Source organism: Pipistrellus hanaki (genome assembly GCF_964339955.1).
Source record: "Pipistrellus hanaki genome assembly, chromosome: 16".
NCBI lineage: Eukaryota > Metazoa > Chordata > Mammalia > Chiroptera > Vespertilionidae > Pipistrellus > Pipistrellus hanaki.
Genome location: NC_140518.1, coordinates 14,685,319 through 14,697,124, shown reverse-complemented (window position 1 = coordinate 14,697,124; position 11,806 = coordinate 14,685,319). Strand labels below are relative to the sequence as shown.

Sequence of the window (11,806 nt, the reverse complement as noted above, 5' to 3'; positions counted from 1 at the left end):
GTTGTGTGCAGTCTCTCTCACCCTTCTGTGCCCAGCTTCTCTTCCTGGGGTGTCTTTGTTCCAAGCTTGGGGCCATCGGTCCTGTCTCCCCACTGCTGGCTGGCCACAGCTGTGACGAGGCCGGGCAGCTGAACAGTGTTGGCTTTCATGAGGAGACAGAAAGGAGAGAGGCTGGTCTTACACACACACAAAGTGGGGGTTGGCTGGGTATGAGGGATGCAGAGCACAGAGCTTCGGCCCAGTCCAATCAGAAAGACTTCTTAGGAAAAATAAAACAAAAAACCCAAACAAACAAACAAAAAAACACACGAAAGACTTCTCAGAGAAGCAAGACCCAAACTCCTAGTATGGATTTCCCCAGGTCAGTGGTGCTTCAAACACAAGGGAGGGCCTGACCGCCAATCTCTTCCAGCCAACACCGGCCTGGACAGCTACACAGGGGACTTCCTAGGCCTACATCAGTCATCTCATCGTGGCCTTGGCACCAAAGGGGAGGACTGGGAAAGAAGAAGGCAGGGGCTCCAAAAAGAGAAGCCATGTTATCTGTTTGGTCCAAGGTCTGCTCCACCATCTCTACCAACAAAACACCAAAACCCCGTTTCAGACAAAGTCCCTAGTGTCTGCCTGGAAATCCCAGCCAGATTCCTCACCACAAACACTAAGCATGACAGGCACCACAGCTCCCTTCTCCAGCTTGCTGCCCATCAGGAAGGAAACCAGTGGAGAAGTGAGGGCATTTGCTAAGAATGAAGTTTCCAACTGTGGGTGAATGTCAGCAACTAGACCCCTGGGTTCAGGAGGCAGGGTTTTGCCTCGTCTCCATCTCCCTCAAACCTGCAAGAGGAACTGTGAGAGTCTATGAAAACCTCTGTCTAGGTTAGCCTGGTCCGACACATCCACCCATGCTCCATGTGAGCCTTGGTACACACAGCTTCTAGGACTTCTGGTGGCCCCCACCATACAATAAGCATGTTTTCTGAGCTCGGTTCCCATGACTGACACAGACCAGTAAGCAGCAACCACACCCCAGGTGCTGGCCTCACCCCATGCTGAACAGGTTTGGTGAGGCAGCCAGCTCCCCGCCTGCCACCAGGCTCTGGGTGCCCACACCCCTGTGGGGCAGCTTGCGAGCCTGAAGACCACGCCGGCCTTAGGTCCGCGCTGGGGGCTCAGCTCTGGCCCGCTGACAAAGCAGCTGGCAGAGCAAAGTGCCAGAAAGGATCAAAACATTTTATCCTCTCTCTTTTTTAATAAAGTTAAACAGTAAAACAAAAATTCACAAGCTGCCTCCCTGTCCACCCCCCACCTCCCTCCCCTCCCCGCAGTCTTCGGCGCTGGCTCCCTTTCCTCCATCCCACTCACAGACACAGGGCATCCAACTGAGAAACGAAACTGCTCTAGGTACATGGAGACATGATGAAGGGAGGAGGTGAACTGTGTCCACATTCAAGGTTAACTGAGCAAGTCGGCATGTTCTGGGTTCTGGAGGGCTTCCTTTCATTAGCCGAATTGAAAGAAGAAATTCCCAGGACCAGATGCTGTAAGGAAAGAAGGGCTCGTTAGTTGGCTTGGATTTTCTAGGAAATATCACTTTGCTCTGATGATGGAGAAGTCTCCAAGGGCTGCTCCAAAGTCAGAGAAAAAGCTCTGATAGTATCAAACAGCCTGGGCCCTGGGGGTAAGGGAGCACAGAGCATGTTGTGAGTGTGTGTGTAGCTCCTAGCACCTCCGCTCTTGCAGAAAAGCCCATGTTCTAGGGCTGCCCAGAACCCGTGGAGGTGTGGCAACAGGCACGGTGTGCTCAGAAAGCTCCCTTCCGCCATCCTCAGCCACCCCGCAGGGGACAGAGGCCCCATTAAATGAGAATTCAGCTGCCTCCACTCATGAGCTGCCCTCCCACCCCCCATCAAAGAGCTGCCTAACTGGGGACTCCCAAGAACAGCAGACAAACCCACCTTCAAAGCTGAAGCCCCCAGGCCCTCCAAAGAATGCCTTGAAGATATTGTTTGCATCGAAATCTGTGGGCAAGGTGAGAAACAGGGAAGGAACAAAAAGGTGAAAAAAATAGAAGGTTTAAAGGGGAATTTATCATGACACTGAGAATGGGTCTCCAAAGCTTTCTCAGACAGTATCACTCCCTCAGTTCCCCAAACTTCGGAGGAGAGGTGAGGAAATTTGCCCACCCTATGCAAACCTTACCCCCGACCCCCCCACCCCCACCCCACTCGGGCCATGCTCCCTCCTGCTCCCTTCTGCAGCCCCAAAGGAGAGCGCTCTTCGCCTCAGCCTCTCTCCTCCACACCTGGGAATGCCAAAGACTTTCCCCACACTATCTCCCTAGAATGCTTGGGGCTGCTATTGAAAAGGCTAAAATTTATCACATACTACCAAGAATAAATATAAGACCTATAATTTATCGTATCTGTTTGATTCTATGCTGTATAAATTGTATTCCAGGAAACTTGTGGCTTATTAAAACACTGATTAGGTGCCAATCATGGCGCTGGGTACTTTGCATATATATCATTTAATCCTAATAACAGGCTGCCAGGATTAAGTACCATTACCAATTTATATTCAATGAAACATAGGTAGGGAGCTCAAGTAATTTGCCCCAGATCATGTGGTTAGTAAAAGCAAAATAACGGATAATTCCAATTTCTGTCTGACTCCAGCACTGTGCCCTTGTCATGAGGCCATAGCAGGTCTGATGTCCCAAACTACTGCCTGACCTAAGTTGCACAGAAAGATTTATCTCCACCACTGAATCCCACTGGCACATGTGTTCAAAAGTGAATTCTGCCGGGACCGGTTTTGCTCAGTGGATAGAGCGTCGGTCTGCGGACTGAAAGGTCCCGGGTTCGATTCCGGTCAAGGGCATGTACCTTGGTTGCGGGCACATCCCCAGTGGGGGGTGTGCAAGAGGCAGCTGGTTGGTGTTTCTCCCTCATCGATGTTTCTAACTCTCTGTCCCTCTCAATTCCTCTCTGTGTAAAATCAATAAAATATATTTAAAAAAAAAAAAAAAAAAAAAGTGAATTCTTTGCCAGCACATCTGTTCATCTTCCTGGGTCCCCTTGCTCTGTGAATGGCCCCACTGAGTCTGCCATGGCAGAGCCACTCTCAGCTTCATCCTTTCCCCCTCCCAACACATTCAGCAACAACTGCTGAGCCCACCATCTCCCAACTGTGCCTACCAGTCCTTCCCATCCACTGTCTTGCTATTCTTCACTCCCTTGCTATTCTCCTCCTCCAAACCACCTCTTTGCTGCCATCACAAATGTATTTCCAGAGCCTAAATCTGGTCCATGATTCCCCTACTTAAAACTCTTTTTAACCAGCTCTTGATGGATTATAGCTCCATTACCGGTAAACCTAGGTTTCTCTCTCTCACTGAACTGGAGAGGTCAGGGTTATCTATAGATCAGTATCAATCTTGTTTTAAATTCCAACAATTTTTCTTAGTGAAGGAAAAGAGGTTGGCATTAGAGACCGAGCTCTGAGAAGTGGGCATAGTTCAAGGCCTCTTATCTCTGAGCTCAAAGTGAGCAATGATGTTAATAGCTGTGCTTTACTTCATTCTAAAGTCTTTTAGGGGAAATTAAAATCTGTGAGTGCTTACAGGAATGTATGATGCAAATAAGTATCAGAATACACTTTGCAGTAGGGGACAAAAGAAGTTCCAGCGATAGGAAAAGCCCACAACCCTTACTCCAGACCCTAAGGTCTTCTGAGGTCTCCCCACAGTGCCCACCTTGAGCAACCTCTACCCTGCAGAGCCCCTTGGAACTCCCTAGGGTGGTTTACTTTTCTGACTTTCATGTCTTCCCTCCCTTGCTAAGCTTACTCCCGAGTGCCCCTGGGCACCTGCTACACTTAATTGCACTCACTCAATTCCATGTCTATTAGATCAGGGGTCAGCTTTGGTCTGCAGGCAGAAGTTTGCAAACCTCTAGCCTGGGTTCCCGGAGGCCAGGGAACCTGATTATTATTTCTCGTACCCCAGACAGTGCCTCACATGCCACAGGTCTAGATCAAGGGTATGCTTTACGCATCACTGCGCACCACTGGCTGATTACACACTCTCCCTCTGGAGCGTCTTCAAACAAACTCTATCATATGCCTCCCAGGGTGCCCAAACCACTCACCACCCATATTCATGCCCTCCTCATCCAGGTCCTGTCCACTGTCATAGCGAGTCTTTTTCTTGGGATCAGAGAGGATGGTAAAAGCTTCTCCAACTTCCTTGAACTTTTTCTCCTCCTCCTTCTGAACTTCGGCACTGGCTCCACTGTGCCGATCTACAGGGGGGAGTACAGGGAACTTGTCTCAAAGTCTCAAGAAAGAAGTTTAAGAGAAAGACCAGTTGATGTCTGACTTAAGAATTCGGTACTTCCCAAAATTTGAAGGGTACTGAACGTAGTACACCTTCTTCCCAGTGAAGAGCCTCTCTGAGGCTTTCATTCTGGAATGAGTGTGGCAGTGGGCCAGCCTGACCTGCTCTTCTCACAGAGTCCACTCCCCACCGCTCTACCTGGATGGTGCATCAAGGCCCGTTTCCGATAAGCTTTCTTGATCTCATCCTCAGAGGCATTCTTGTCCACTCCCAGAATCTTGTAGTAATCTTTCCTCTTACTCTTCTTTAGTTCCATCTGTGCATTTTTAAGGAGTTGTTTGTGTTCTAAAGGGAGACATCTAGCATCAAGGACAAATCTGATCTGGCTTCCCTTACCACATCCCAGCCCAGATGTCTCTGAGTCAGTAGCCTTGTTAACTATACCAGGGGCTTTTATGGTGTGTTTCCCGCCTAGAGATTAAAAAAATCTACTCATACTTAAGAGTTTCTCACATCAGTCTCATCACAGAAAAGCTTGTGAAATTAACAGGCAAGATTTGGGACCAGAAAAATAGATGCCTTGTTCTGCACTCAGGATTTCTGTTCACTTCTTCCTGGCTGGTGATCGAATAAGCTCCAGCTAATCCCTGAATCAAATTACCCGTGTCCAGCTTTTAGGGCCTACAAGTAAGGCCACACTGTTTCCTGAGAAGCATGCTCCCAAATACCTTTACCTTTTGTTTTCTCCGTCTGATACACTTTTTCATAGTCCCGCACTGCTTCTTCATACTGTTCTGTGTCCATGTAACTGAGAAGGAAATACAGGGCAGTAGAGTGACATAAATGGCAATGGCCTTCAGTATCACTCGAGAGGAAGAGGCATGGCTCAAGCATGAGACATAGACTTTTGGTTGAGACGCTTCATGAAACAGGAGTCCTTAACCTAGCAAGAAAAAATTAACTACCAGGCTTCCTTGAGAAAAATAGAGAAGTCTCATGCCACTTGCACCCAACCCACAAAGTGAGTCTGCTCTGAGCAGAAAGCAACCAAGAGAACTTCCTTTTGATTTCATAGAGCCGCCAAGAGGCATCTGGCCTGCCTTAGGAAAGGCAATGTGAAAGCAGCCATTTGATTACTTGAGATTATAACACATAAGACAATTTATCAAGTGAGATAAATGGATATGGAAGAGCTTTGAAACCCAGCGTGCCATCAACATGCAGGGCCAGCTTCAATCCAGAGTGGAAGCGGGATTAGTGAGCCACTAGAAGGATCAAGGTCAAGGTGGTGGCCACTGGCAAATGCTTCCATTAAGACCGATCAACCTGAGAGATGGAGGTGAGACAGCAAAGGACACTCTAAGCTCAGGCTTGCTCCCGTGTGGATAGTGCAGAAGAAAGGAGGGGCCCTGGCCCACGATGGGAGGAATCTAGCTTTCAATAGGCTGACTGCCAGACCTTTTTAAGTGTTTCTTCACAGAAGCAAAGGGGGCATTCTTTCTGGCACCAATTATACAGACTGCGGTAGGAGTCGTAGAGACAGACACGCCAGTTGAGGAGTGGGAAGTGACTATTTGCAGCTGGCTGCTGCACAACAGAGATTCAATTTGCTCCAATGCTCCCACACAGGCCCATCTTCCCAAACATCAAGGAGCCCACTGGGCCTGCAGGCCAGGCAGAGGGAGTGCTGCTTATGTGGCTGGCCAGAGAGAAGCCCAACTGCGGAGGCATCTCTGACTTTCTGTCAACATCTTGATTTATGCCTTTAAAAAGTGGTAAACCATGACCTACGAAAACAAATGCTATTAGGAGTTCAGAGAACCCATTTACAGGATGAAGTATAATATAAACTGAAGTGAAAAAAAATTGTTAACTGATAGTCCTGGGTGTAGAGTGATCTGACAAGCAACCTTGATGAACTTTCCAGATCCATATGTGACATGCTCAACAAGCTGGTTTTACAGTGATTTGCATTTTACCTCACACTTAATAAAAAAAAGTTTTAGGACATTCTTACATTAAAGTTTTTTTAAAAGTTGAAGTAGAAAAGCAAGCAGAGCCTCAGGAAAAGTGGGAAATGCCAGCTCATGATGGGAGATACAGCAAAGATCCGATATCTCCCCAACTTCAGGGACAAACTGAGGCAGACTGGGACAATCATCAGGCCCCTTGGTCTGAGCTAATCTCCAGTTCTTCTTGTGGGGACTGGGGCCAAATTCTCAGTCATCTGTGCCAAACAGTCCTGCTGCCCCCTCTGGTGGGATCTCAAAAACAGAGCCACTCAAGAGGACAGTTTTATTTCTACCACAAAGATGATATGTCTCTGATCAAACTCCTGATTTTTATTTATTGTACCCATATGAAACTAATAACCGCCATTCCTCCTCCTCCTAACAAATCAAGACTATTCTCTCGCTATTACAGTATCATGTATAAAGATGATTCTCCATTTTAGCTATTAGTTAAAACTGTAGTAAAAAGTATACAGCATTTTGCTTCTGTTAAAGTAAGTCTTTAGCTAGGTCAAAGGGTACTCTTATCTTTCTTTTTCTTTTTAAAAAAAATATATTTTATTGATTTTTTACAGAGAGGAAAGAAAAGGGATAGAAAGTTAGAAACATCGATGAGAGAGAAACATCGATCAGCTGCCTCCTGCACTGGGGATGTGTCCGCAACCAAGGTACATGCCCTTGACCGGAATCGAACCTGGGACCCTTGAGTCCTCAGGCTGACACTCTATCCACTGAGCCAAACCGCTTTTATTCAGCCTCTTTTATCTTTTGAAGGTTCCGTACTTGTCAGTGGTTTGTAAAAATGAGATAACGGACATCTTTACAGTTGGTCTCACACAATCTACAACTTTGCATTTGTTTCTGTCTCATGGACTTAGTCCTCTACTTCAAAACTCACAAAGCAAACAACACCCTCACCCTTCCTCACACAGTAGCAGTTTTCCTAGTTTTAAAAATGTGGATAATTTTGGGAAAACTAAATGGGAGGTAGGCCACCTGCTGTACCACTGATGAGACTTGGGACTTAAAGAATGATAGGCTCGCCAGGCATCAGTGCAGCACCTACTCTTTAGAAATAACATTTCATAACGAGGACTGAAGGGGCAATGGAAGATAGTATACAACAACTAGGTCTTCCATTAGAAATGTAAAAAATGGGAGGTTCTTTGTCTGGGAAAGAATCTGAAAAAAGAAAGATTTGCCTTGGCTGAGTGGCTCCGCTGGTTGGGGCATCACCCTGTGCACCAAAGGTTGTGGAATCCATTTCCCATCAGGACACATAACTAGGTTGCGGGTTCGATCCCCAGTTGGAGCATGTACAGGATGTAACTGATGGATGTCACATCTCTCCCCCCTCTCTAAACATATCATCCATCAGGTGAGGATTTAAAAAATAAATAAATAAATAAATAAATAAATAAATAAATAAATAAGATTAATTTTTGAAAGGGGTCTCTCCTAGCTCTTGCTAATTAATATTCCTGTATGAAGAAGACTCTGGTGGGCCCACGAGTTAAGATGAACAAGTAAGCTCTGGGCACTAGAGGCAGGCATATCCTGGCTCGGAAATCAGCTAGTCAGATGGGTATTTTCAAAGGGGGTTCCTTATACTGCCGGGAGGGTGAGCTAGATTAAATCTCTTCTAACTTTAAGACTGTCTTTCCTAATCCAAACAAATAGGCTGAGCAAGAGCAAGACTCTCAACTGTCTCCAAGATTCTTCTTCTTCCGAACACCATACATTCATTCAACATTTATTGAGTGAGCACTTACTATGTGCCAAGCACTGTGCCAAGTTAGAGCAAAAGTGTACAACACAAAACAAAATCTCCAAAGAAAATGGATTTAAACTTTAACAAAAGGTATTTGGGTCAGGCATCAGAGGAAACTTACTGACCGTGAGGGGCGTAAGACACAGGCATGGGAGACTGAGGGAGCTTGTGCAATCTCCTCCGCTGGAGGTCTATAAACATAGTTTAGGGCTGGAACAATCCCACCTAGAGGCAGGGGGAAGGACCAAATGACCTCACAACATCCCCGGGTCTGCTTCATCATCCATAATGCAATTCCCCTGGCAGGCCAGCAGCAACTCCCTCTTCCCCCCCGCCCAGCAGAGGCACTCACCACTGAGCTCTCCTCAAGTAGGCTTTTATGTAAGTGTCATCGAGCTTCACTGCACTTGTGCAGTCTTCTATTGCATCATCTAGTTTCCTAAGCTTCAGGAGAGAGAGAGCAGTCATAGTTCACATGGTGGTGATCAAGGGAGCCCAGAAGCTGAAAGCATGGCTTCAAAATTCTAAGAAAACCAGTCATGCTGGCTCCCCAACTGTCACACTTGTTCTTGGTCCCTGAGAAAGTCTCTATCTCAGTGGGCTAAGGCCCCCAAATTTGAAATTGGTTTCTTCTCTACGTAACAGAAGCCAGGCACACTTATCTGCAAAAATAAAACCAGCTCTACTATTCCCAGGTTGGTGGTCAATAGTGGACATAGTAAGGGTGGTTCCTGCCCCCCATTTTTCTAGAGACCAACTAGAGGGATCAGGATTCCTGGGGGTTTCAACTATTGGAACTCTGCAAGGATCCTACTCTTATTTCTACCATGTGTAGGACCACAGGCACACTCTATTTTCCACTGAGCATGGTGACCATCAGTTATGCTGAAGGACAAAACACAAGCCTGCCTCATACTCATTTCCCCCAAATCACTCAGAGAGAGTCACCTGCTTAGGCAAAAAGAAGCAACAATATTTGCTTCAACAACTGTAGCAGACTCCTGCCATTCTCTGGAAGAAAAGGACCTTACATCGTTCCTCAGGTGCCCCTAAGTTCCACAGAAAAGATAAGAACTTTATATAAGTTCTCAGTAAGCTGAGATACCAATCAAACAACTTTTCCTCCTGTCTTCTGGGTTACCCTCAGTGGGGAGATTTCCCGAGACCTCTTCCACGTCCCTTAAAAGCATCTCCATAGGCGCCCAGACCGAGTGCTTACCTTGGAGTTAACCGTACCCCGATTACAGTAGAGCTTAGCATTTGTTTTTATATTGTTGGGGTCTATCCCCAGGGCTTCTGTGTACAGTTCATATGCTAGCTTGTAATTTCCTTCTTTAAAGGCTTTATTTCCATCTTCTTTCTTTGCTTTCAGGGCTTTGGCATTCTATAGAGAAAAGCAAGGGGAAGGTCAGTTCACCTCCAGAAAGCCTCAGACCCCTGCACAGACACTCCCCTATTTTCTATTTCTTGATCCCAGTAGTTCAGCATCACACAGCCCCCCATCCCACCCCACCCCACCCCACCCCACCCCCTGAGCTATTTGTTCTTCACTGTGCTTCCTACAGAGTGGACAGAAGAAATCTAGATTTAAAAAAGAATACCAAGGAGAACTGTGTTTCCAGGGTTTACCTCTTCTCCCCAGGTGAGCATTACTACCCTTTCTTCACTGAGGGAAGAAAAAGCAAACAAAAAAACAACAATACTTAAATATTAACCTATCTGATCACATGTATCTTTAGGCAAACTAGAGTAGTTCTGAAATCCTTTTTTTTTTTTTTTTTTTAATTTAGAGAATTTTCGTAAGAGTATATCTGAGTCAATCTGATGACATATGCCAGGGAGCAAGATCTCAAATGCTCTCCTGAAATCTTGCTACTAAAAGGACCGAGCATTCCTGTGATTCTAAAACCTTCCATTCCAAAACTCATAAAGGCTCAAAAGGGAAGCTTTCTTTACCACATAGATCTGGTGCCTAGAACTTACTCTGCAAGCAACACAGGCCTTCTCATGGTCAGGAGCCATTCTGAGAGCCTGTACAAAAAACTGAACCGCCTTCTCAATACAATCTTCATAATAAAGGCAAAGACCTCGGACATACAGAGCATCCGCATTGGTGGAATCCATGCGTAAAATGTCACTGCCGTAGAAAGAAAGAGGGCACATTTAGCTGTGGTTTGGATTTCCATGCCATTACTATTTTATTTGTGGGATTTTTCCTCTTGACCATGTGTCTAACATGGGAGTATCCAAAGGTAGACAGATTTCCAAGGATTTTTCCCAAACACATACATGTCTCTCAATCTTTACTAAAACAGGTGTTAGCAAACTACAGCCCACAGGACCAAATCCTGTCTGTCACCAGTTTTTGTATATAAAATTTGATTGACACCAAGCCACATCATTCACTAATCCACTCTCTATAGTTGCTTTTGCACTATACAGGCAGAGCTGAACAATTGCAATATAAATCACATAGCTTGCAAAGCTTGAAATATTTATTATATTTAGAGAATTTGAAAATCCCTGGAATAGACAGAAAAGGACATTTAAAAAATAAAAGCCAAGCTCTTCCCAGTGTGGCTCAGTTGGTTGAGAGTTGTTCCATGCACCAAGAGGTCACGGGTTTGATTCCAGGTCAAGGAACATGCCCGGGTTGGGGGCTCAATCCTCAGTAGGGGGTGTGCAGGAGGCAGCCAATCAATGTTTCTCTCCCTCTCCCATCCTATCTCTAAAATCAATTCAAACATTAAAGAAATAAATATAAATAAAAACTAAAATTCACACACCTGTTCTTTCACATACAGCTCACTTACAATATTCCTATATTCCTTATAGGTTTTCAAATTTAGTCTAATATTTGTTTTTTTAAGTCCCAGAAAGGTCTGGCCAGCCCCCTGGCTTACCTTCAGGACACATGGTAGCTATTGCTATAAACAGCACCTATCTAGTAGAATCTGACTTTTCAATGCAGAACTGGCCTAAATTCATACCTAGCCACAGACTGTGCCTCTGGATAACGACCCAGCATTGCTAAACACTCTGCTTTGAGGATTTTGAAGCGATGGCAAGCAGGAGCAAATTCTAGTGCACGATCCATGCAGAAAACCACCTACAGGGAGGAAGAAAGCAAATAAGGCTCTTCACCATGGACTCCAGAAACGTCTTCATTTTAGTTTTGTCACAGGTAATAGATTCAAAGGAGAGACATATCAGTTTAAGAACATACATAATTCATTTGATTAAACCATTGAAATGAGGAAAGCAGTTGATCCAGATGACAGCAAATACTTAACAGTACTTTGTATATTAACTTATTTAATGCTCACACAATTTTATAAAGTAGGTAATATTATTCTTATTTTACTGATGAAAATACTAACGCACAGGGATTAAATAACTTATTCAAAGTGACCAATAGAAACAGGATTTGATCTTAAACACTAAGACTCCAGAGCCTATACCCTCATCACCATGCTAAGCTGCCTCCACAGTGAATCATATCCACAATGACTAGGATCAAAAACTCACATTCTTCTAATGTAGAAACTGTTTCTTGCTACTTTGCATAGTTCATCATGCTTAGCCTCGTTAAGTCAAGAAGTACCAAAAATAGCCAAAACCGGTTTGGCTCAGTGGATAGAGCGTTAGCCTGCAGACTGAAAGGTCCCGGGTTCGATTCCAGTCAAG

The 11,806-nt window shown here is 45.3% G+C and overlaps 1 protein-coding gene across 2 annotated transcripts in view; it reads right to left on the bottom strand.

The window, feature by feature from the left end:
- Window positions 1-1,209: 1,209 nt before the first annotated feature.
- The window catches only part of DNAJC7 (DnaJ heat shock protein family (Hsp40) member C7), a 34,015-nt gene continuing 23,418 nt past the window's right edge, over window positions 1,210-11,806 (bottom strand). For both annotated transcript variants that reach the window (XM_084862512.1, XM_084862513.1), the window contains 9 exons: window positions 11,110-11,228; window positions 10,103-10,256; window positions 9,339-9,503; window positions 8,472-8,563; window positions 5,071-5,144; window positions 4,535-4,681; window positions 4,149-4,301; window positions 1,956-2,018; window positions 1,210-1,538 (listed from right to left, as the gene is read on the bottom strand). In XM_084862512.1, coding sequence (XP_084718638.1) covers window positions 1,501-1,538; window positions 1,956-2,018; window positions 4,149-4,301; window positions 4,535-4,681; window positions 5,071-5,144; window positions 8,472-8,563; window positions 9,339-9,503; window positions 10,103-10,256; window positions 11,110-11,228 — 1,005 coding nt within the window. In that variant the 3' untranslated portion in view covers window positions 1,210-1,500. The remainder of the gene's footprint in view (window positions 1,539-1,955; window positions 2,019-4,148; window positions 4,302-4,534; window positions 4,682-5,070; window positions 5,145-8,471; window positions 8,564-9,338; window positions 9,504-10,102; window positions 10,257-11,109; window positions 11,229-11,806) is intronic.